This window comes from Erythranthe guttata, chromosome 6, assembly GCF_056151865.1.
Source record: "Erythranthe guttata isolate IM_541 chromosome 6, IM_541, whole genome shotgun sequence".
Classification (NCBI taxonomy): Eukaryota; Viridiplantae; Streptophyta; class Magnoliopsida; order Lamiales; family Phrymaceae; genus Erythranthe; species Erythranthe guttata.
In genome coordinates this window covers 17,800,264-17,825,449 of record NC_142538.1, presented here as the reverse complement: position 1 = coordinate 17,825,449, position 25,186 = coordinate 17,800,264, and the positions used below count along the sequence as shown (strand labels likewise).

The following is a 25,186-nucleotide window of genomic DNA, read 5'->3' as shown; positions in this document are numbered from 1 at the left end:
CCGATCCATTCCTCTCTCTCCCTCTCTCTCTCTCTCTCTCTCTCTCTCTCTCTCTCTCTCTCTCTCTCTCTCTCTCTCTCTCTCTCTCTCTCTCTCTCTCTCTCTCTCTCTCTCTCTCTCTCTCTCTCTCTCTCTCTCTCTCTCTCCATATATTTATATATGTGTGCGTGTTTATCTGTTCCGTCTCTCAGAAGAATATTACATTAGAAGAAGAAAAGCATGAGTTCTGCAGCTCAAGATGTAACTAATTTCTGCATTTTTCGTCCTTCTGTTTTCTTGTGTGTGTGTGTGTTTTGTTCTTTGATATAATCTCTGCATTATGTTATTGCTCAAATCTTACGTACTAACAAGTGAAATCCGATTATTCGCAGCTATATGTACGTATATATACTAATGTCGTAGTTTCGATTTTTCTTGTTTCTGCAGAAGACATGCGGCGTTTGCTCTGGAAACTTAACAAGCCAAGCCATATTCACGGCCGTGTGCTCCCACTCGTTCCACTTCGGCTGCGTTTTCGCTAATACTACCGGTCCTCTTCAAGTTTGCCCTCTCTGCCGAACCAAATGGAATCATCTTCCTTTCCCTACGCCCGTTTCCAATGCTCCCGATAACATTTTCAACGTTCCGTTTCCCAATCGCCCTTATCGATCCCCGTTGTCCACTGAAGACTCTCCCTCATCCTTCGAACCCGAGCCCCTTCAATTCTCCGACGACGACCCCCTTCTAGAAGCTTCTCCTTCTTCAACAACCGTCGTTGGCTTACAGAAAGTGACCGTCAAAGCCATACCCGAGCGCCGTGCTATTTCCGCTTCGGAATCCGTATCTCTATTCACTGTCCTCCTCAAACTAAAGGCACCACCTTTATCATCCGAAGCCCGTTCCTCTCAGCGGGCCCCGATCGACCTTGTCACGGTTCTTGATGTCAGCGGCAGCATGTATGGGAAAAAGCTGAACCTCCTAAAGCGGGCCGTACATTTCGTGATCGATAACTTGGGCCCTTCCGACAGGCTGTCGATAGTGTCTTTCTCGAGCCGAGCTCGGAGAATATTCCATTTGACCAGAATGACGGACACCGGCCGCTACGACGCTAAGCTCGCCGTTGATTCACTCTCGGCTGACGGCGACACCAATATAGTCGAGGGGCTGAAGAAGGGATCGCAGGTTCTTGGAGAACGGCGTTACAAGAATCCGGTCACGAGCATCATATTCTTGTCCGATGGAAACGACACTTGCAACGGCGGCGGCGGCTGGTATTTTCGGACCGCCTTAAATTCAAGACAGGGTCCACCGGAATACCTAAACCTATTGCCGCCCTCTATTTACCCCGGAAATAGTGGACCACAAGACATAGAAACCATTCCGGTTCATTCGTTCGGTTTCGGTTCGGACCACGATCCAATCACGATGCACGCGATTTCCGATGCGTCGGGCGGTACTTTCTCCTTCATCGAGTCTTACGAGATGGTACAAGACGCTTTTGCGAGCTGCATCGGCGGTCTACTAAGCGTGGTGACTCAGGGGCTCCGTCTCACGCTGAGGTCAGCATCGCATGGAGTGGAAATAAAATCGGTACCTTCCGGAAGGTACGCGAGCGAGATCATAGATCAAGGATCGCAAGGCGTAATCAGCATTGGCGACCTCTATGCCGACGAGGAGAAAGAATTCCTCATCAACTTATCGGTCCCCGCACTTCCAAATTCCGAAGAAACCGAGAGAAAGACGTCGCTCTTGGACATCGTGTGTTCTTACAGGGACGTCGTCTCGAAAGAGACGGTGGAGATAGAAAGTGAACTAGTGGAGATAAAACGTTTAAAGACCGTTTTGCCCTCGGATATGACGGTGAATTTGGAGGTGGATAGGCAGAGGAACCGGCTGCATGCGGCGGAGAGCATTGCGGAGGCTCAAAAGATGGCGGAAACGGGAGATCTATTTGGGGCAAGGACTCTACTGGCGAAGGGTAGAACGGACATTCTTAGTTCCGCTTCGGCTCAAGCAGGGGATGTGTTCGGTGCGTGGCTCGGAGATGATATGATGGAGACTGAGAGACGAATGGGGAGTGCGCAGCAATATCAACACGAGGGACGAGCTTATGCGCTCTCGGGAATGAGCTCGCACCGCACACAAAGGGCGACGACGAAAGGGAAATTGGTTGCCGGAGCGGGGCCCACCGACAACTTTAGCTTCGGCGGTGTTGCGGCTCCTCAATCGGCTGCTTATGATCCTTATTCGACTCCGAATATGGTTAATATGGTTTTCAAGTCCCAGCAACTCAACATAAAGGATGATGATACTAATACTAAAAATTAAATTAAAGCCTTTCTTGATTTGAGTTTGCTAATTATTAATTTGTTTTTTTTTTTGGGTGTTTTTCGAGGACTGATGTTGTTGAATTCAGTTATGTTCGTCGTCCTCGTTGTCCTCGTTCTTGTTGTTGTTGTTGTTGCTGTTGTTATTTTGTGAGTAATCTCCTTTTATTTTGAGTATCAATAAAAATATATAGTGTTGTTTTAAATTGAGTAAAATGTATGATAATACAAAAAGAATAACAAGTACATTACACGAAAAAGGAATTGAGCTGAGTCGAACGGATGATTGTTTAAGTTTGTTAGACTTTTTATCGAACTACAAAAAATGTATTCGAGTATGATAATGATTAGCAACCGAGTCGAGCTCAAGGAGCGTGAGCTTGTGTAGCTTAATAAGGTACATATGTTATTTTAATCGAACTCGAGCCAAACTTCTATTTTATCGAATAAACTGTATCTTCATGATTGATTCCGAGCACCAATAGCATTTTTTAACGGGACGCGCGAAAACATACAACTTCGTCGACGCTTGTGTTATATATATATATAGCTCGGGACTTGCGTCATGAAAATTTCGGGGTAGTTCGAGCTAATGTGAAAAATCGGGGATTTAATCGAAACCGAAATAGAAACAATTTTTATATCTTGTAAAAATTGGTTTGAAGTTTCTCTAATTTAATACTCCTAATAATACTTGCATTAATAAAAACAAAATTAAATTTTACATAAATACAAAAAAAAAAAAAGAAGAAAAAACTAGAAGGCCGGCGGGACCCATTATCCTAAATCTCATTGACTTAAAAGTCTCCTGGCTAAATTACAACCACTTCCTTGGGATAAAGTTAATTTACAAAAGACCCCTTATTTATTAGAAATTATATACAGACCCCTAAAGTTTGTAAATTTCTTATATCTACCCCTACAAAAGGGTGATATTGTAAGACATTTACAAAATTCAAGGAGTATATGTAATTATAAATAAATAAGGGGTTATTTAGTAAATATACCTCACCTCAGGGGGGACGGTTGTAATTACTGAAGTCTTTTTATAAGGCAACACGTTAATTAACACGGTTTCCATAACACACTCTCTCTCTCTCTCTCTCTCTCTCTATATATATATATATACATGTATAAATATAAATATATTTGTATGCCACTTCACAAAATCAAAATCACACCTATTAAGCGTAGTTCTGAAGCACAAAAACCATTCAAACAAACAGAAGAAAACACAGATCACAAGAACACCAACCATTATGGATTCTTCACCATCTGTAAGAATTATTATTGTTGCTAATTTTAGTTTTCGCTGCTAATTCATTCATCTGTATTAGGGTTTTAGCTTTGAAAAAAAGGAATCATCTTCACCACTTCTTTCTCTACAAAATTATTGATAAATTGTCCTCTCTCTGATTCGATATACACAATTACTTCTGTGTGTGTGTTTAGTTATTTCCTCAATCTCTGCATAACCTCTATGTGTGTGTGTGTTTTAGTTTTTTCCCCAATCTCTGCATTACCTCTCTCTCTCTCTCTGCGTGCGCGTGTGTGTGTGTGTGTGTGTGTTTTAGTTATTTCCCCAATCTCTCTCTCTCTCTCTCTCTCTCTCTCTCTCTCTCTCTCTCTCTCTCTGTGTGTGTGTGTGTGTGTGTGTGTGTTTTAGTTATTTCCCCAATCTCTCTCTCTCTCTCTCTATGTGTGTGTGTGTGTGTGTGTTATTTCAATCAATCTCTGAATTGCTCTGTTATTAATTCAATTATTATTCACAGTAAATTCTAATTAAATGTTTTTCAATTTTGTTGTTTTTTTGCAGAAGACAACCTGTGGTATCTGCAAAGGAAGCCTAGAAAGGCAAGCCATGTACACAGCTGAGTGCTCCCACTCATTCCACTTCACCTGCATTAATAACACTTTTGCCATCAACAAATTCAATCCATTTTGCCCTATTTGCTCAACCAAATGGAACAATCCTCCTTTCTCTATGCCCAACTTCTATAATCCCCCCTCTAATAATATTAATCAATCCCCCTTTAATTTCCCTTCGTCTCCGTTTGGTTCCGTTATCGATGAATGCAGACCTGTACTCGAATCAGAGCCCCTTCAATTCTCCGACGACGACCCCCTTCTAGAACCTTCTTCTTCTTCTTCGACCGTCGGCTTACAGAAAGTGACCGTCGAAGCCATTCCCGAGCGCCAAGTGGTCGCTGCTTCGGAGTCGGTATCTCTATTTACAGTGCTTGTTAAATTAAAGGGACCGCCGTTATCCGCCGAAGCCCGTTCCTCTCGGCGGGCCCCGATCGACCTTGTCACGGTTCTTGATGTCAGCGGCAGCATGCACGGGAACAAGCTTAGCCTCCTCAAACGGGCCGTGAATTTCGTGATCGATGAGTTGGGCCCTTCTGACAGGCTGTCGATAGTATCTTTCAACTGTCAGGCTCGGAGAATGTTCCGTTTGTCCAGAATGACAGACGCCGGCAGACGAAACGCCAAGCTGGCGGTCGATTCACTCTGCGCGAGCGGCCAAACTAATATAGTCGAGGGCCTGAAGAAGGGAGCACAGGTTCTAGAAGAACGGCGCTACAAGAATCCCGTCTCGAGTATCGTGTTCTTGTCCGACGGAAACGACACTTGCAATGGCGGCTGGTATGCAAGAAGTTCTCCTCCGGTATACTTAAGTTTATTGCCACCTTCTATTTTCCCCATAAAAAACAGTGGGCCCAGTGAGATAGAAACTATTCCTGTTCATGCATTTGGTTTTGGTTCGGATCACGATCCTGTTACAATGCACGCGATTTCTGATGCGTCGAGCGGTACTTTCTCCTTCATCCAGTCGTACGAAATGGTACAAGACGCTTTCGCGAGCTGCATCGGCGGTCTATTGAGTGTGATGACTCAAGGCCTCCGCCTGTCGATGAGGTCAGCATCGCATGGGGTGGAGATCAAGTCGATACCTTCCGGAAGGTACTCGAGCGAAATCACCGATGGAGAATCAAAAGGAACAATCCACATAGGTGACCTATACGCCGACGAAGTGAAAGAATTCTTGATTAACTTGTCGGTCCCCGCACTTTTGAATCCCAACGAAGAAGAAACCGAGAGGAAGACGTCGCTTTTGGACATTGCGTGTTCGTACAAAGACATTGTGTCGAAAGAGGCGGTGGAGATTGAGTGTGATCTGGTCGAGATAAGACGCGTAAAGACCGTTTCGCCCTCGGAAATGGCTGTGAATTTGGAGGTGGATAGGCAGAGGAACCGGCTGCGTGCGGCGGAGAGCATAGCAGAGGCGCAAAAGATGGCGGAGACGGGGGATTTATTTGGGGCGAGGTGTACGCTGTCTAAGGGTAGAACGGAGATTTTCGGTTCGGCTGCGGGGCAAGCGGGGGATAGTATGTCCGCGTGGCTTGGAGCTGATATGAAGGAGACTGAGAGAAGAATGGGGAGTGTGCAGCAATATCAACAAGAGGGACGAGCTTTTGCTCTGGCGGGAATGAGTGCGCACGGTGCGCAAAGGGCTACGACCAAGGGGAAAATGGTGGCCGGAGCGGGACCCACCGACAACAACTTTAGCTTCGGCTTAAGCAGCGTTTTTGGTGCAGCACCTTCTGGTGGTGGAGCTTTTGGTGCAGCAGCACCTGCTGGTGGCGGACTTTTTGGTGCAGCACCTTTTGGTGGTGGAGCTTTTGGTGCAGCACCTTCTGGTGGTGGAGCTTTTGGTGGCGGATTTATTGGTGCAGCACCATCTGGTGGCGGAGTTTTTGGTGCAGCAGCATCTGGTGACGGAGTTTTTGGTGCAGCACCATCTGGTGGCGGAGTTTTTGGTGCAGCACCATCTGGTGACGGAGTTTTTGGTGCAGCACCATCGAGTAATGTTTTCAGCGGAGGTTTTGGAGGTGGCGGAGTTTTTGGTGCAGCACCATCGAGTAGTGTTTTCAGCGGAGGCTTTGGTGCAGCTTCTGGTGGTGGCTTCGGCGGAGGTTTCGGTGCACAACAATGTGCAGCAGCTTCTGGTGGTGGCTTTGGCGGAGCTTACGGTGGCGGAACTTATGGTGGTGCAGCTTATGATCCTTATGCTACACCAAGTATGGCAAATATGGTGGTCAAGTCACAGCAAGTTAGCAAAACAATGGATGACAAGAAATAGAGTTTCTTGATTTTAGTTTTTTGCTAATTATTTCATTTTTCTTTTTCTTTATTTTTTTTTTGGTTCAGACATGAAGTTTTTTTTAGGATTATTCTTTTTCTAGCCAATTAAAAATAAATAAATCCATACAGTAATAATATGTATCTATATATATACACAATTGCTTTTAACTTTTAAGGGATTTATTTACATAATTAAATCACATACTGTTTTCATAGGTTAAATTTACATTCATATTGGTTGAAACAAAATCGTTGATTTTTTTAAAATTTATTAATGTAAAATGTAATTAAGTGATATATACTATTTTTGAAATTATAAATGAGCGGGAAAAATCACATGCATTTAGGGTTTCCAGACAACCTCTTTTTATAAATGTAAATAAGATTCTGGAGCGGCAAAACTCATAAACAGTACAACCATGGCTTCTTCAGAAACCCTAAATGTCATTTCTTCTTCTTTTTATTTATTATTTTATTTTTATTTTTATTCCATGACTTATAATTTTATTTATTTATTCACCTGTTATTTTTTTGTTTCGAGATCAATCTCTGTAATTTTGATCTTGACGCTCCAATCTCAATATTGAAATTAAATTTAGTTTGTTTCTAATGTAGATTAATCAATTACCCGTGTCGAACGGCGGCCCTAAACTCGAACCAGAGGCCGTTCAATTCTCCGATGACGACCCCCTTCTAGAAGCTTCTTCTTCGTCTTCTTCAACCGTCGCCTTACAGAAAGTGACCATCAAAGCCGTACCCGAGTGCGACGCGCTCGTCGCTTCGAAATCGGTACCTCAATTCACAGTTCTAATCGGACTAAAGGCGCCCCCTTTACCTCCTTCTCAACGCGGGGCCCCAGTCGACCTTGTTACGGTTCTTGATGTCAGTCGCAGCATGCACGGAACAAAGCTGAATCTCCTTAAACGGGCCGTAAATTTCGTGATCGATGAATTGGGCCCTTCTGACCGACTCTCGATAGTATCTTTCTCCAATCAAGCTCGGAGAATATTCCGTTTGTCAAGAATGACAGAGAGTGGGCGAAGAGATGCCAAGCTCGCCGTTGACTCGCTCTTGACAAGTAGCGGCACGAATATAGTCGATGGCCTCAAAAAGGGTTCGCGGGTTCTCGAAGAACGGCGTTACAAGAATCCGGTCACGAGCATCATGTTCTTGTCCGACGGAAACGACCACTACAATGGTCGTGGCCCGTATTTTCATTTATTGCCTCCTTCGATTTACCCTGGAAATAATAGCGGGCCCCACGAAAATGTAGAGACTATACCTGTCCACTCGTTCGCTTTTGGGTCGGACCACGATCCGGTTACGATGCACGCGATTTCCGATGCGTCGGGAGGTACTTTCTCATTCATCGAGTCGTACGAGATGGTGCAGGGCGCGTTCGCCAGCTGCATCGGCGGTCTTTTGAGCGTGGTGACTCGTGGGCTCCACTTGTCGCTGAGGTCAGCCTCAAAAGGTGTGGTGATGAAATCGATACCTTCCGGAAGGTACGCGAGCGAAATCACCAATCGAGGGTCGAAAGCCCTCATCAATGTAGGCGACCTCTACGCGGACGAAGAGAAAGAATTCTTGATCAATTTATCTGTCGCCGCGCGGAAGACGTTGCTTTTGGACATTGTGTGTTCTTACATTGACGTGGTGTCGGAGAAGGAGACGGTGGAGATCGAGAGCGTCGAGATAAGACGTGTAAAGACCGTTTCGCCCTCGGACACGAAGGTGAAGTTGGAGGTCGATCGGCAGAGGAACCGGCTACATGCGGCGGAGAGCATTGCGGAGGCACAAAAGATGGCGGAAATGGGAGATGTAACGGGGGCGCGTGATTTGCTAGCCAAGGGTAGAACGGACATTCTCGGTTCTTCTTCGGCTCAAGCGGGGGATGATATGTGCGTGTGGCTCGAAGAAGATATGAAAGAGACCGAGAGAAGAATGGGGAGTGCGGAACAATATCAAAAAGAGGGTCGAGCGTACGCACTCTCGGGTATGAGCTCGCACGGTGCACAAAGGGCGACGACGAAAGGGAAAAAAGTCGTCGGAGCGGAAAGACGATATAGTCCTTATTCGACTAAAAGTATGGCTCTTATGGTTGTCAAAGCCGAGCAACTTAGCGACGACGAGACGAAGCCGATTATTAAGAAGGAGCCGGAGAATTAGAGTTTCTTGATTTTTTTCGAATTTTCAAATTTTTTTGAATTTTGCTTTTTTGTATCTCTTTTTGTAAACCTATATTATATTTTGATCCTAGCTAGGGGTGCAGCTCGAAATCAAATTCATAAATTTAGCCGATTCTGATCCGAAACTTTCCAACTTTAGAACATTTCTTTTTATTTCGATTCACAAAATTCCGATTTCCTGTTATTTTTTTCCAAATATCTTTTGGATTGGAATTGGAAATATATTTGAATTTTTCAGAATTTCCGAAAAAGATCTCAAATTTTCGATACTAAATTCATAGTATATAATATATATTACATATTATATACTTATCGAAAAATTAATTAAGTATTCAATATATTTTACTATTTCCAACCTTCACAATTGTGGTATCCAACTATCCATATTCTATACATAACTTCGTTCGAATTTAAAAAGCTTCATAAAAAAGGTAATAATAATAAAAAAAAATCATTCGAATTGTAAGTTTAAACACCTATTAATTAGGAGAGCATTAACCACCCACTCTCTTGCTTAACATATCCACGTCATTCATTTATTTTTAATCCGGATTCATATATTATTTAATAATTTAAATAGGCAACTGGGCCCCACTGTAATATAATATACCACCACTAGCGTAAGTAAACTCTTTAAATACCTGTAGCCTAAATTAAAAGGAATTACAGTATTATTAATTTATTATTATTTACTATTAAGCTTCCATCTGTAGCGTAAAGCCTTTCAGAAGAAGAATGACTTCTCCAGCAACTGTACGTCGTTTCTTCTTCTTCCTCTCCTATTTTCATTTTTTAATTTTTTTTTTCCTGGTGTGATAAAGCGCGCGTGTGTGTGTGTGTGTGTGCGCGTGTGCCCACGCGCGCTTTCTTGGTGATTGCGTTTAGGGTTTCATTTTTGGGGGTTGTTTGTTTGTTTATTTGTTTTGTTTCAGATTTTTCTTTTCTGTAGTTTTGATCTTCATATTATATTTATATCAGAAGTTATCCCTCACATGAAACCCTAATTTTGTTTTTATTATTTATTATTTTTTAAAGATGTTTATTAGTTGGGAGTAGTATATACAGGGGCGGACCCAGGGGGTTTTGGGTGGGGGGGCGAAAAAAAAGTTTTGGGGTAAAATGGTATAAAATTTAAACTTTGGGGGGGCTAAAGTGTATAAATTAATACATAAATAAGCCAAAATATTAAAAAAAAAAAAAAAAAAAGGTAAAAAATTTTTTTTCTGCAGGGGCGGGTGCCCCCCCAACACAAGGCTTGGGTCCGCCCCTGAGTATATATATTATGAAGAATTAGATTTATTGGCACAAAAGTAATTTAGATATCTTCATAATCTCCTATTTGAATCTGCTTCATCGTCTGTAATTAATTAGTAAATTAGTGTTTTGATTCTGAAATGTAATTAGGGATTTGTTGGTAATTTTGTCATTTTAATTCTGCATACGAGTTCAACTTTCGTATTATATTGTTTTCGAAATTTCTCCAATAAAAAAATTATTAAATAATTGAACTAGTATTTTTGTTTAATAACAGTGTGATTAATTTGCAGATGAAAACATAATAGTTTGCTTGATATTTACCCAATGTCTGCATGCATTGCATTTAATTGATGGTAACATATAGATACAACTTGTGTATCGCAGAAAATATGCAGCATCTGCTTAGGAAGCATAAATACAAGCCAAGGCAGCTTCACTGCCACGTGTCACCACTCATTCCACTTCATCTGCATCACAAACACTTTTGCTATCCCAAACCCTTTCCCAATTTGCCCTCTTTGCCAACCCCTTCCCAATTACAATGCTCCGTTGCCAAACGCCCCGCCTTCCGTTCCTCCGTCGGCTCCGCAAATCCCTAAACTCGAACCCGAGCCCGTTCAGTTCTCCGACGACGACCCCCTTCTCGAACCTTCTTCTACAACAACAACAGCAACCGTCGGCTTAGAAAAAGTGACCATCAATGCCGTACCCGAGCGCGACGTGCTCGCCGCCTCGGAGTCCGCGCCTCAATTCACGGTTCTGATAGGACTGAAGGCGCCCCCGTTACCAGCTTCCTCTCAGCGTGGGGCCCCCGTCGACCTCGTCACGGTTCTTGATGTTAGTGGCAGCATGAAGGGAACGAAGCTGGATCTCGTAAAGCGGGCCGTGAATTTCGTGATCGATGAGTTGGGCCCTTCCGACCGGCTTTCGATAGTATCTTTCTCCAATCAGGCGTGGAGAATATTCCGTTTGACGAGAATGACGGAAGCCGGCCGAGCGAGCGCCAAGCTGGCGGTCAATTCACTGGTTGTTATCGGCAACACCAATATAGTCGAGGGCCTGAAGAAAGGAGCGCGGGTTCTCGAAGAGCGGAGTTACAAGAATCCAGTCGCGAGTATCGTGTTCTTATCGGACGGAATCGATAACTGCAACCACCGCCCATTTTTCCACCTACTGCCGCCTTCGATCTACCCCGCAAATAGACTGCCACATCAGCAAGAGATTGAACTCTTTCCGGTACATGCATTTGGTTTTGGCACGGATCACGATGCTGTTACAATGCACGCGATATCCGATGCGTCGGGCGGTACTTTCTCCTTCATCGAGTCGTACGAGATGGTGCAAGGCGCTTTTGCCAGCTGTATCGGGGGTCTTTTGAGTGTGGTGACTCAAGGGCTCCGGTTGTCGCTGAGGTCAGGGTCTAACGGGGTGGTGATGAAATCGATACCTTCCGGAAGGTACCCCAGCGAAATCGCCGATCAAGGATCGAAAGGTACGATCCACGTAGGCGACCTCTACGCTGACGAAGAGAAGGAATTCTTGATCAACTTATCCATCCCCATTCGAAAGACGTCTCTTTTGGACATTGTGTGTTCTTACATTGACGTTGTGTCGGAGAAAGAGACGGTGGAGATCGAGAGCGTCGAGATTAGACGCGCAAGGAAGGGTTCGCCCTCGGACACGAAGGTGAAACTGGAGGTCGATCGGCAGAGGAACCGGCTACATGCGGCGGAGAGCATTGCGGAGGCTCAAAAGATGGCGGAATCCGGAGATGTAAACGGGGCGCGTGATTTGCTAGCCAAGGGTAGAACGGACATTCTCGGTTCTTCTTCGGCTCAAGCGGGGGATGATATGTGCGTGTGGCTCGAAGAAGATATGAAAGAGACCGAGAGAAGAATGGGGAGTGCCGAACAATACAATAAAGAGGGCCGAGCGTACGCACTCGCGGGTATGAGTTCGCACGGTGCACAAAGGGCGACGACGAAAGGGAAAAAAGTGGCCGGAGCGGAAAGACGATACAGCCCTTATTCGACTAAAAGTATGGCTCTTATGGTTGTCAAGGCCGAGCAACTTAGCGATGACGAGGCTGAGCCGATTATTAAGAAGGAGCCGGAGAATTAGAGTTTCTTGATTTTTATTTTATTTTCTTTTCTTGATTTTAAGAGAATATATATTTTTGCAAAACTGATTTTTGTTGTCATCTTTCAGACAGTTGTGATGTTCTGGGATAGTTTTAATTTCGTATGCAATCGTTGAAAGTGGTTTCTTTTGTAGTACGAAAACGGAATTCGATATAACACAAGTGTACTAAACGCGAGCAACTGACTCGGAATTGAGTCGAGCCGGAGACGAGTTGAGCTCGAGCATCTTAATTTTTTGGATATATATTATATTATTTGTTTTTAAATCGAACTCGAGCCGAACTTCATATTTTATCGAATAAAATATATCTTCGTGATTGATATAATTTCTGTTTTAAAAATTAATCAAATAAGCGCAGATTGCGCGCTCTTAATATTATAACGAATCTATGTATTTTAAAAAAGGTAGATAAATAATGTTAAAAAATCTATGCACAAAATTAAAGAAATTACATTATTTACTTGCAGCTCCTAACATAAGTTTTTTAAAAAGTAAATTAGAATATATATACTTAAATATAACTAGGTTTTACAAAATGAAAATAGTGGAGTATCATTTTTTGAAAAATAAATTGTTAAATTAAAGTGATAATCAAAACAATTCATTTAATATTTACAAAAAAAACAATTATAAATATTTATTAAATGATGCTTCGAAAAACGAATAAATAGACAAAACACAAGAAACCGACGGCCACACGATCAGAAGAAGACGAAACCATGACTTCTTCTGGAACTGTAAGTCATTTCTTCTTCTCTTTTGTTTCTTTATTTATTATTTATTTATTTATTTATTTTTTATTTATTTATTTTTAAATATATACATATATAGTATAATCTCTGTTACTTTATAGTTTCGGATGAATCTCAACATTTGAAATTAAATTTACAGAAATTTCATTTGTTCGATCTCCAATATTTTAATGGTTTTACTTCATTTTAATTTTCCAATTAATTTATTTTAGGATCTGTCACACGATGAAACCTCTTATTTTTTTTTTAATTATTTATTTAATTTATTTTTATGTTTTTAGAAAATTTGAGATGCATTATTACTTGGAAATTAATAGTATATAAAGATTTATGAAGAATTAGATTTTTTTGGCACAAAAGTAATTTACATATATTCTCATATATCGATCTACTATATTTGCATCTGCTTCATCATCTGTATGTATCAATTAGGGTTTTGATTTAAAAAAAAATAAAAAATTAAATCATCATTATATTCATCACACACCACAGCATAAAAGTTCGAATTCAATTAATTAGTAGCTGATAAATTGTTTGGTCGCAAAAACCGAAACCGAAACCGAAACTATTTTGCTTTAATATATATTTATTGTTCAATCTTACATTTATATTTACATATAATTAATGCAGTTTTGATTTGCAGAAAATATGCGGAATTTGCAGAGATACCCTTCTAACAAAACAAGCCACCTTCACACCTGATGCATGCTCCCACTCCTTCCACTTCACCTGCATTTCCAACCCTTTTTCTTATTATAATATTATTAATAATAACAATAATAATGATAATAAAAATCCTCCCCCAGTTTGCCCTCTCTGCCAACCTATATCCAAAACCCTAAATGCTATTCAGAATACCACATACAAATTTACATCCAACTTACCTTCTCCTCCCTTGCCTCGAAATTCCCCGCCTTTCGTCGCTCCTCCGTTAGCCCCGCAAGTAGTACTCCCTAAACTCGAACCCGAGTCCGTTCATTTTTCCGACGACTACCCCCTTCTAGAACCTTCTTCTTCTTCATCGTCAACCGTCGGCTTACAGAAAGTTACAATCAAAGCCGTACCCGAGCGCGAACCCGTCGCCGCTTCGGAGTCCGTGCCTCAATTCACGGTCCTAATTGGGCTGAAGGCGCCTCCGTTGTCGGAGGATTTCCGTGCCCCGATCGACCTTGTTACGGTTCTCGATATTAGCGGCAGCATGACCGGAGCGAAGCTAAGTCTCGTAAAGCAAGCCATGCATTTCGTGATCGATCAGTTGGGGTCGCGCGACAGGCTCTCGGTGGTGTCTTTCTCCGATCATGCCAAGAGGATATTCCGCCTGCGCGGAATGACGGAGAGCGGCAAGAGAGACGCTAAGTTTGCCGTCGATACGCTGTGGGCGATTGGCGGCACGAATATAGTCGAGGGCCTCAAGAAGGGAGTGCGCGTTCTCGGAGAACGGCGGTACAAGAATCCCGTCTCGAGCATCGTGTTCTTGTCCGATGGATGCGACTCTCACAACCGCTCGTATTTTTCGCAACTGCCTCCTTCGATTTACCCCGTAGGAAATAACGGCGGATGGCCCCGTGAGAAGGCGGAGACTGTTATTCCAGTCCACTCGTTCGGTTTCGGCACGGACCACGATGCCGTTACAATGCACGCGGTTTCCGATGCGTCGGGCGGTACTTTCTCCTTCATCGAGTCTTACGAAATGGTGCAGGGCGCTTTCGCGAGCTGCATCGGCGGTCTATTGAGCGTGGTTACTCTAGGGCTCCGCCTGACGCTGAGGTCAGCGTCGGACGGAGTGGTGATGAAATCGATACCTTCCGGAAGGTACAAGAGCGAAATCGCCGAGCAAGGATCCAAAGCCACGATCAACGTAGGCGACCTCTACGCGGACGAAGAGAAGGAATTCTTGATCAACTTGTCGGTCCCAAGGGAAGAAACCGGGGGGACCACGTCGCTTTTGGACATTGCGTGTTCTTACAAGGATGTCATGTCGAACGAGGCGGTGGAGATCGAGAGCGCCGAGTTAAGACGTTCAAAGACCGTTTCGCCCTCGGATTCGAAGGTGAAGTTGGAGGTCGATCGGCAGAGGAATCGTCTACGTGCGGCGGAGAGCATTGCGGAGGCTCAAATAAAGGCGGAAACGGGGGATCTAATGGGGGCACGGGATCTACTAGCCAAGGGTAGAACGGACATTGTCGCATCTTCGTCGGCTCAAGCGGGGGACGATATGTGCGTGTGGCTCGAAGAAGATATTAAAGAGACGGAGAGAAGAATGGGGAGTGTGCAACAATATCAACAAGAGGGACGAGCATATGCACTCTCCGGTATAAGCTCGCATGGTGCACAAAGGGCGACGACGAGAGGGAAAAAAGTGGCCGGAGCGGCACTCGTCGAGAGATCGAGCGGAGGCGGCGGTTACGGTGGTAGGTATAATCCGTATTCGACTCGAAGTATGGCTCTTATGGTTGTCAAGTCTGAGCAGCTTGAGATAGATGTACCTATTATTAAGGAGGAGAATTAGGGTTTCTTGATTTGCTGATGTTGGTTCATTTTGTTCTTTAGATTCTGTTTTGAGGATCCTTTGTTTTGACTTTTAAGAGGGATTTGGTTGAGGTTTGACTTTTTGTATTGGGATTATGTTTTGCTGCTCTTTAAATCTGAGAAAAAAAATTCTACTGCATTCAATTGATGTTGTAACTTGTATCAATTTACCTTCCTTTATTATTTTCACTTTTTTTTTTTTTTTTTTTATTTATTCATTTACACGTAAAAAAAATTAGGGATGTTCATGGGCGGGTTTGGGACGGGTTTGGCATTCCTCGCAGTTGTCCCCCCCTGCAACGGGTGCACATTTCATTAACGTGTATCCGCGCCGACAAAGAAACCCGTTATATTTAAAAAAAAATTAAATTTTCTTGTCATGCTTCAAGTTTACTAGCAGTAATATGAATTTGGAAAATTCTAAACAGAAAATAAAAATAAAGAAATAGGATTTTGAAAGATTTTTAATTTTTAGATGTAATATTATAGTATGTAAATATAAAAAATAAAATAAAAAATATAGATTTCCATGCATGACGGGTATAGATACTCAACTGAGCTCGTTTTTCGGGGGTAAAAAATAGAACCCATGCTCTCCTCGTTTATTTGCGGGGCAGGCATTACGCGTAAATTTCGAGGCGAATTTTCTTGCAACACACATTAAATAATTAGATTGCCTTTTTTATTTTGAAAAATATAAAAAATACTAATAAAAAAACCTAGATTGTGTTGTAAAATGGCCTATTTATCTAGCTCTTTGGTTTCTGTTTGTGGAAATACATAAGAATGTAAATAACAAGACAAAGAGAGAAAGAGAGAATGCAAAGAACAAGAATCCGTAGAGAGAAAATTGTGGGTTTTGTGGGGAGGGAGTGTTTCTCATTTATATAGGTGGTAACCACCGAGAAGTTACAAAGGAGTTACAGGTGGAAGTTACGTAGAAGTTACATCGCCACTAACACCATATAATAGATATGGGAAGTTAATAAACTAGTGGGAAGTTGAAAACCATCAAGTGGTTATGTTAGGAAACCACCCATTCCATACTATTTACAACACTCCCCCTTGGGTTCCTATCAAACCACTATTGTGCTTTTTGTGTTGCCTCGTTAAAACCTTCCGAGTCATAAAACCCATTGGGAAAAAACAATCTCGGTTAGGGAAAAGAGTACAACGCACAATCTTTTCAATCAACATATGTTGCCTCATTAAAACCTTGGCGATTAACGAAAACCCTTTGGGAAAAATAAACATCGCACGAAGGAAGAAGAGTACAATAGGGCATCTGGGTATCTTCTGGACACTAAGTACCTACAGGGTACTCCCCCTCACGTTAACTCCCCCTGTTGTCTACAAGGGAGCGAGCTTGTATAATCTACGCAAGTCAGCATCCTTAACATACTTTTCCAAAGTGACTTTAGGCGAAGACTTAGTAAATAAGTCAGCGTAGTTATCATGTTTCATGATCTACTGGATCATTATTGTTTGAGCTCTTATTATTGTTGATTGAAGAAAACCTCATAACTATGTTCTTGGAGTTGTCACTTTAATGAAGTTCGTCTTCATTTGCTCAATGCAGTTAAATACAATCTCTTAGGATCTTTTGTAGTAGCCAATTCACAGAAATATCGAACATGCCTAATCATGGCTTCAGGCCATGTGCATTCACGCACTACCTCGTGAAGTAAAAACTTCTGCAAGATTTGATCTAGTGACAACTGAGGTACATTTCATAGAACCCCAAGACATAATAGCTATTTTCCCAATACTAAACCATGGATTGGGAACGAGCTTTGTGTGGATATGACTTCTAGTCAATGCCAATATAAACCACAAGCTTCACCCATTCATTGATGCATAGGGCGTGTCGGTAAGGTGAGATAAGTCTATCTAATAAATTTACCGAAAAAACTAAATCATATCGAGTACATGGAGTTAAGCATAATAATGCATATATTGCATTTACATATTGCACTTCTGGTGCTAACACTTCATCGTCCTCCTCCATGGGACGAAATGAATTGATGGTCCTATTCCATTGTGGAACTCCCGTAGGTATTACTCGATAATTTATATTTATCCATAACATCTTCTGGATGTATTCGATTGATGGACAAGAATCTAATTAACATGATAAATTTGAAATCGGTAGAGACAACAAATTAGTCTTCTTTAGATCTTTGATCTTGAACTCAAATTTTCAACAATTGAGTTTTTCTTACTTGACTTCTATTCTAAATCAAGTTTATGTCCTTAATATAAACTGTAGTAATAGGAACAATCAAAACCAATTATTGTTCACCTATTCTCTTCCGAGCAATTGTTCACTTAGGCAATTGTCCTATATTCTTCTGGAATATTTCTAGTCATAATTAAAGTGAACGTCTCAGCCCAACAGAGGGTATGTTCTGTGATCTGGAACTAATTGCTTCGGGAAATCGAAGTCCTTCTGGAACTTTCATATAAATACTTGTATCTAGATTCCCATTAGATACTTTGTGACCACGTATTTAATATAAATACTTGTATCTAGATTCACATTAGATACATTCATCATGAGAGAGTATACCTCGTTAAAGTCAATCTCAGGTTGTTGAGAAAATCCTTGAATTATGAGATGAGTCTTCGAGCTCCCAATCTCATTTGCTCTTAAATCATTGTACTGTGAGATGAGTCTTCTGGCTCCCAATCTCGCCGAGCTATGAGATAAGTCTTCTGGCTCCCAATCTTGTTTAATTTATGAGATGAATCTTCTGGTTCCCAATCTCATTTCATTTATTGAGTTATGAGATGAGTCTCCTGGCTCCCAATCTCGCTTGAGCTATGAGATGAATCTTCTGGTTCCCAATCTCATTTGAGCTATGAGATGAATCTTTTGATTCCCAATCTCATTTCATTGGTTGAGCTACGAGATGAGTCTCCTGGCTCCCAATCTCGTTTAAGCTATGAGATGAATCTTCTGGTTCCCAATCAGTTCATTCATTGAGCTATGAGATGAGTCTCCTGGCTCCCAATCTCGTTTGAGCTATGAGATGAATCTTCTGGTTCCCAATCTCATTTCATTGATTGAGCTATGAGATGAGTCTCCTGGCTCCCAATCTCGTTTAAGCTGTGAGATGAATCTTCTGGTTCCCAATCTCATTTCATTCATTGAGCTATGAGTCTTCTGGCTCTCAATCTCATTTTTTTTTTCTTTGTGAGTACTCACTTATATCCCATAGGTGAAATTCAAGTAGGTGTAGGAACTACTGGTCTCTACACTCTTCATTTTATTAAGGAATCAAATTCAACTTGAATTCTTTTTGTTTTCATTTCGGCCATCATCCCTTTGTTTACACTTATCAATTGATCCAGGTTTTATATCATCACTCGTTAAAACATTCAGTAGCTATTGTGTAGGGAAGTTTATCATCGATGATCATTTCATCCCAATACCACATCTCGTTCATGCATGAATAACTAACCGAGTTTTTTCTATTCACGGGAATGAATATTAATGTCGAGGCGTCCCCCGACTTCGTCTACAGGACGAATCCATAGTCCGGAATTAGTTTATGAGATGGATCAAGTGGGATCCCATTTGTACTAGTGTTAACCGGATTCGATTGTTGGACATTCATCCACTTCCGGGGGTGAGAATCCTTTGGTCACATTGCGCTCCCCCTCTCCTAAGAAGGGAGGCAAAACTAGTTAGCATGGATTGATGGCCTACCCGTAATTGTCCTTCTAGGACATCTATCCTTGCAGGCTTATTTGAGATCTCGTCACTTTTTCAAACCATTGAATGAGTCTAGCATTATTCTCCATACACGACTTCACGGTGTTCTTCAGGAACATTAGTGTTGACATTATTTGCAGATTTAGTAGTCGTCCCACATGACTTCATGCCGTTCTTCAGGAACGTTACTATGGACATTACTTGAAAATCTATATTGTTATCCCACGCGACTTCACGTCGTTCTTCGGAAACGTTAGTATGGATGATCTATTAATTTATGTATCAATTCTCTGATGCAGGGGATCTTGATAAGACACTGTGGGGTCGTCCCACACGACTTCACGCCGTTCTTCAGGAACGTTAGTGCGGACGTTCTTTCCTCCCCCTAACGGCGGGAAGACTGTCTCATCAAAGTGACAGCCCGCAATTTGAGCGAGTAAGAGATCGCCTGTCTAAGGTTCTTAATTTTAGTTGAAGATGGTGATACATAGTCCAGATATATCTACTTGGATTACCTCCAAGAAATGAATTGAATCATTACATGTATGTGCGTATGCTAACATATAATCAAATTACTTAATTTCGAGCAATCGACAACTTATGCTTCTGGCATACAAATTGTTGTTCTATATAATCGTGTCGAAAAATTCCTTTAATTTTTCCAATGTACGCTTCTGGCCGTACACGTTAGAGATGATGCACATATATTCGATTTCTTGTCTTCAATGGTTTCAACATAATAACCATTGGCTCAAATATCTTTAAAGTTTAATAACGTTCTACTGGAACGTGGAGAAAAAATGAGCTACTTCAATGGGCAATATTGTGCCATAAAATAACATAATGTGGACATTACCATAACCATCTATCAAAACTCTGTATGCCTCATTTAGTTATCAAAGAGGTCTTGCTACAAATAGACATGAAATTAATTAAGTACGACATATCTCTTAGGATAGTATGTGTTGTCGCACTATCTGCCAGACATTTATTCCCACATGTCATGTCTATAGAGTTATATAAATCTGATCATATATATTCAGTACTTCAGGTACTAAATAAATTCATCAATCAAACACCACTGAATAACATAATAATTAACTTAGAGCATAAATATATGGTCTAGAGCATAAACTAGACATAATCAAAACATGAATATGGTTCATAACATGAGCATATGAAGTAAGATGATTGAAATTCAATAAACTAATAAACTAGAGACATAAAATGAACATAATGCATATTTCAGGAAATCAATGTTCAATCATATCCCAACATAGGTTATTTGGTCAGATGTGCCCAAGTACGGAAGCTGAGCGACGGGCTATACATTGAAACATTTGTCTATGTCAACTCAGTCTATGCTGGTGCATTATTATTTGCATCCCCAGCCCCAAAGTTTCTCGCACTACAGGTGCGCGACCAATGCTCAGATCCACCATATATATATGTTCTGATTTTGAGCTCTATTCGGATTTTAAAGTTCATATATGCAAAACGTTTATGAACACATGCTCCTTGCTTCGGGCAAGTGTATTGTCTTTTGGTAATTAAAACGACTAATCAGGGTATCCCATTCTTTATGAGGATCCTCGTTTGATGAATAGTCCAAACGAAGGACTTCATCTAATTATCTCGTAATCAGAAACATAGTCTCAGCCTTCTGGGCTTTACCTAATAAATTATACTCGAAAACAACCATTCTCAATTGCTCACTAAGCTTATGGATCTTAACATCCATTCTCCAACCAACAAAACTTTCACCAAATACATTAAGTTGGGTAAACTCGAGTTTGCTCATGTGTTTCATCTCAAATCAAATAGAATAAGGAGTATTATTGTTTTATGGGAATGTAACCTCCATAAACAATTTCATGAATATTTTGCACATATTAGAACTTCTGGTCTAATAATTCATACACCGCATGTTCATACACACTCATGGATTTCATACGATAAACTATAACGACAAACGAAATATTGCTTACCATATTTATGTCATAAAATTACATATGACAAATAAACTATACGTCAATCGAGAATTCTGAATTAGAGATTGACCAAAGTCTTTATGCAATCAAGACAATGTAAATTTGCCAAACATTAAAGACATATAGCATGCTCTAATATAGTATAAAAGATAACCAAAACCGTATAACTTCTCATGATATAAATCATAATTATCATGTATATATATCTCATACAAATTCCACGAACTAATTTGAAATGACGGAGATAGTTAATTACCAATTACCTAAACATATCCATAATGTAAAATTCATACAATCACATCGGGCACAAGTGATAATACGTTAAGAGCATGAGACAAAAGAATATATACCAGATTTCATCACTTTGAATCTCAAACATTGAATCATCACATATAGCAAAATACATAGAATCATATAGCATGAGTGAGACGGCAAAATTCATGACAATATTTCATACTTGAACATCCAATACTTTTGCCCGATAACAAGAAATCATTTCACATGCTCAGAGCAATTATTATATGAAACATGAAGGCATTTTAATCATACTATTCACAGAATAAGGACTGCCAACCAGGTCATATTTTCAAATCATCCACGGCATAAATGAAGCAATGACTTGAACATAAAGTTTATTCATATATTTCATGCCATTAAATAGATCTATCATCCATCTCTTACGAAATCAAAATTTCAAGGAGATTAAAGTTTATTTGAAACACTTAAATCCAAATATTACGAAGAATATAATATATTTTTTCGAGATTACCGTTTCACATATAAACCTGGGTCATAAGTTCTGCAAGTAACCTTGTCCCACGAACAATTACCTTTCCACGAGCACCTCGAATTCTTCAAGTATCCTCGCCCCATAAACAATTGTCTTTCCACAATAACAACGAGCACTTCGTGCTGATAACGTGTTGTAAAATGGCCTATTTATCTAGCTCTTTGGTTTCTGTTTGTGGAAATACATAAGAATGTAAATAACAAGACAAAGAGAGAAAGAGAGAATGCAAAGAACAAGAATCCGTAGAGAGAAAATTGTGGGTTTTGTGGGGAGGGAGTGTTTCTCATTTATATAGGTGGTAACCACCGAGAAGTTACAAAGGAGTTACAGGTGGAAGTTACGTAGAAGTTACATCGCCACTAACACCATATAATAGATATGGGAAGTTAATAAACTAGTGGGAAGTTGAAAACCATCAAGTGGTTATGTTAGGAAACCACCCATTCCATACTATTTACAACAGATTGCCTTATTAGGGTTACATATAAAAGCGTTAGTCAGAAGCGGCAAAACCCACAGTCAGAATAAACCCACACCATCAGAAGACGACGAAGCCATGGCTTCTTCAGAAAATGTACGTCCTCATTTCTTCATTCTTCTTTTTTTATTTTTTTATTTTTATTTTTTTATTTATTTTATTTTTTATTTTATTGGGGTTGTGATTTGTTAATTACTATTTATTAGTTACCTGTGATTTACTTTTGTTATTCACACACTTCAATCTCAGTATTTAAATTATATTTGCCATAATTTCTTTTCTTCTGGTTTACTTCATTTTCATTATTTGTCACATGAAACCCTGATTCATATAATTAGATTTATTGGCACAAAAGTAATTTAGATATCTTCATCATCCGTAATTAATTAGGGTTTTGGTTTTGAAAAAATGTTACATCTATTGCAAGCTATAGATACATACGCTTTGTCACGTTCGAATTTTGTAGTTGTTTTCGACATTTCTCGTATAATTTGATTGAACTAAAAATTTAACAACATTGTGATTAATTTAGTTCATACCGAACGCGTTAACATAGTTTTCGATTTCTCGTTTTCGCAGAAGAAATGCGGCGTTTGCAACGGAAGCCTAACAAACCAAGCCACATTCACAGCTGCATGCTCCCACTCATTCCACTTCATTTGCATTCACAACACTTTTGCTAATAATGCCAATCATTTACCAGTTTGCCCTCTCTGCCAACCGATTTCCAATACGATTAACGTTCTTCAGAATAACATATACAAGTCCTCATCTGTACTCGAACAAGAGCCCCTTCAATTCTCCGACGACGACCCCCTTCTAGAAGCTTCTCCTCCTTCTTCTTCGACCGTCGGCTTACAGAAAGTGACTATCAAGGCCATACCCGAGCGCCCTGCTGTCGCCGCTTCGGAATCCGTACCTCAATTCACGGTCCTGATCGGGCTTAAGGCTCCCCCGTTATTGGACGATTTCCGTGCCCCGATCGACCTTGTCACGGTTCTTGATGTCAGCGGCAGCATGAGCGGAGAGAAGTTGAGCCTCGTAAAGCGTGCCGTGCATTTCGTGATTGATCAATTGGGCCCGCGTGATAGGCTCTCGGTGGTATCATTTTCCAGTCGAGCCCAGAGAGTGTTCTGTCTGCGCGGGATGACGGAGAGCGGGCGGAGAGATGCTAAGCTCGCCGTGGATTGGCTCTGGGCGACCGGCGCGGCACGAGTATAGGTGAGGGCCTCAAGAACAGAAGGGATCGCGTGTTCTCGGAGAACGGCGTTACAAGAACCCCGTCGCTAGCATCATATTCTTGTCCGACGGATGCGACACTTGCTACGGAGGATATGGCGGGCCCCGCTTGACAGAGACTGTCGTTCCGGTCCATTCGTTCGGTTTCGGTACGGACCACGATGCGGTCACGTCGAACGCGATTTCCGATGCGTCGGGCGGTACTTTCTCCTTCATCGGGTCGTACGAAATGGTACAAGGCGCATTCGCGAGTTGCATCGGCGGTTTATTAAGTGTGGTGACTCGGGGTCTCCGTCTGACGCTGAGGTCAGCGTCGGACGGAGTGGTGATGAAATCGATACCTTCCGGAAGGTACACGAGCGAAATCACCGATCAAGGATCGAAAGCCCTAATCCACGTAGGCGACCTCTACGCGGACGAAGAGAAAGAATTCCTCATCAACTTATCGGTCCCAACCGAAGAAACCGAGGGGACCACGTCGCTTTTGGACATCGTGTGCTCTTACATGGACGCCGCTTGGAACGAGTCAGTGGAGATCGAGAGCGTCGAGATAAGACGTGTAAAGACCGTTTCGCCCTCCGACATGAAGGTGAAGTTGGAGGTCGATCGGCAGAGGAACCGGCTCCGTGCGGCGGAGAGCATTGCGGAGGCACAAAAGAAGGTGGAAACGGGAGATCTAACGGGAGCACGGGATCTACTAGCCAAGGGCAGAACGGACATTGTCGCTTCTTCTTCGGCTTAAGCGGGGGATGTTTTGTGCGCGTGGCTCGAAGAAGATACGAGAGAGACCGAGAGAAGAATGGGGAGTGCGGAAATCAACAAGAGGGACGAGCCTACGCATTGTCCGGTATAAGCTCGCACGGCGCACAAAGGGCAACCACCAAGGGGGAAAGGGTCGCCGGAGCGGGACCCGTCGAGCGATTTAGTCGTGATCGGAGTTGTCGCTATAACCCGTACTCGACTCGAAGTATGGCTCTTATGGTTGTCAAGTCTGATCAACTTAGCAACAACAACGATGGGACTATTGATCCGAAGGAGAATTAGGGTTTGTTTTCAGAAAAAAGTATGTCCATTTTTTTTCATATATATATATATATGATATGCCTAATTGGGCCAACCCAATGGGCCTACAATTTCTTTACCTACTGGGCTACGAGTCCAATATCGAAGACTAATATCACCGAGGCCCAAACACCTTCAAGTAAGGCTTGGGCCCAACAAAGCAAACCCAACCCAATAAACGACATATAAATAGAGGTTTTCCTCATTTTATTAAGGTACGTCCTATTAACTGAGCAATACAAAAACGCGTATTCTCTGGACTATTTCTATGATCAGCACGTCTGACTTGAGCGTCGGAGGGGTTTCCGCCGGATCAACCCCCGGCTTAGTTCATGTGTTCTATGATCGCAGGTACCTCAGGATCATCAAGTTGTCAAGCTACTGATCTGCTTTGCTCTCCCAGCTCATTTTCTACACCACCCTAGGTGAGCTAGTAATTAGCATCATCATTTTGGCGCCGTCTGTGGGAACGATGCAAACCAGATCACGTAGCCAACAAGATCCTCCTGAGGCGTCTGCTCGGAGAGAAAATGACACAGCTAACGACCTCCCACCTCGTGGAAGCTCTGGCTTGCCACCTCCTCCCC

The 25,186-nt window shown here is 41.8% G+C and overlaps 5 protein-coding genes and 1 non-coding gene across 12 annotated transcripts; all 6 read left to right on the top strand.

Annotated features, from left to right (window-relative positions):
* The first annotated feature begins 107 nt into the window (after positions 1-107).
* Positions 108-2,512, top strand: LOC105955338 (E3 ubiquitin-protein ligase WAV3). The gene is made up of 2 exons (XM_088820070.1): positions 108-240; positions 427-2,512. Exons 1-2 carry the CDS (start codon positions 220-222, stop codon positions 2,305-2,307), a joined length of 1,902 nt encoding a protein of 633 aa, XP_088676196.1. The 5' UTR covers positions 108-219; the 3' UTR covers positions 2,308-2,512.
* A 912-nt stretch (positions 2,513-3,424) lies between these two features.
* LOC105955587 (E3 ubiquitin-protein ligase WAV3-like) lies at positions 3,425-6,652 on the top strand. 7 transcript variants are annotated; one of them, XM_088820064.1, is made up of 3 exons: positions 3,427-3,583; positions 4,123-5,891; positions 5,922-6,652. In XM_088820064.1, the coding sequence occupies exons 1-3, from the start codon at positions 3,566-3,568 to the stop codon at positions 6,448-6,450; spliced, it is 2,316 nt and encodes a 771-aa protein (XP_088676190.1). In that variant the 5' UTR covers positions 3,427-3,565; the 3' UTR covers positions 6,451-6,652. The 7 variants fall into 7 exon arrangements, with proteins under 7 accessions (XP_012834792.2, XP_088676190.1, XP_088676195.1 ...); XM_088820069.1 differs by having other exon boundaries at positions 4,123-6,052; positions 6,200-6,652; XM_088820067.1 differs by having other exon boundaries at positions 4,123-6,082; positions 6,200-6,652.
* Positions 6,653-6,871: 219 nt separating this feature from the next.
* Positions 6,872-8,632, top strand: LOC105955339 (E3 ubiquitin-protein ligase WAV3). The gene is made up of 2 exons (XM_012979055.2): positions 6,872-6,895; positions 7,068-8,632. Exons 1-2 carry the CDS (start codon positions 6,872-6,874, stop codon positions 8,619-8,621), a joined length of 1,578 nt encoding a protein of 525 aa, XP_012834509.1. The 3' UTR covers positions 8,622-8,632.
* Positions 8,633-9,169: 537 nt separating this feature from the next.
* LOC105955588 (E3 ubiquitin-protein ligase WAV3) lies at positions 9,170-12,210 on the top strand. The gene is made up of 2 exons (XM_012979340.2): positions 9,170-9,394; positions 10,283-12,210. Exons 1-2 carry the CDS (start codon positions 9,377-9,379, stop codon positions 12,017-12,019), a joined length of 1,755 nt encoding a protein of 584 aa, XP_012834794.2. The 5' UTR covers positions 9,170-9,376; the 3' UTR covers positions 12,020-12,210.
* A 549-nt stretch (positions 12,211-12,759) lies between these two features.
* LOC105955340 (E3 ubiquitin-protein ligase WAV3) lies at positions 12,760-15,511 on the top strand. Its single transcript, XM_088819110.1, has 2 exons — positions 12,760-12,777; positions 13,436-15,511. The coding sequence occupies exons 1-2, from the start codon at positions 12,760-12,762 to the stop codon at positions 15,299-15,301; spliced, it is 1,884 nt and encodes a 627-aa protein (XP_088675236.1). The 3' UTR covers positions 15,302-15,511.
* A 3,694-nt stretch (positions 15,512-19,205) lies between these two features.
* Positions 19,206-24,581, top strand: LOC105955411 (E3 ubiquitin-protein ligase WAV3). Its single transcript, XR_016031620.1, has 5 exons — positions 19,206-19,223; positions 19,339-19,398; positions 20,289-20,453; positions 22,284-22,394; positions 22,878-24,581. It is a non-coding gene; the product is annotated as an E3 ubiquitin-protein ligase WAV3 (transcript).
* Positions 24,582-25,186: the final 605 nt, after the last annotated feature.

Excerpts from the sequence above, each read along its gene's own strand:
- LOC105955338 (XM_088820070.1), top strand. The coding sequence starts at position 220 with ATGAGTTCTGCAGCTCAAGAT. Across the intron at positions 241-426 it reads TGAGTTCTGCAGCTCAAGAT|AAGACATGCGGCGTTTGCTC; the intron begins GTAACTAATTTC and ends TTGTTTCTGCAG.
- LOC105955339 (XM_012979055.2), top strand. The coding sequence starts at position 6,872 with ATGGCTTCTTCAGAAACCCTAAAT. Across the intron at positions 6,896-7,067 it reads CTTCTTCAGAAACCCTAAAT|ATTAATCAATTACCCGTGTC; the intron begins GTCATTTCTTCT and ends TTTCTAATGTAG.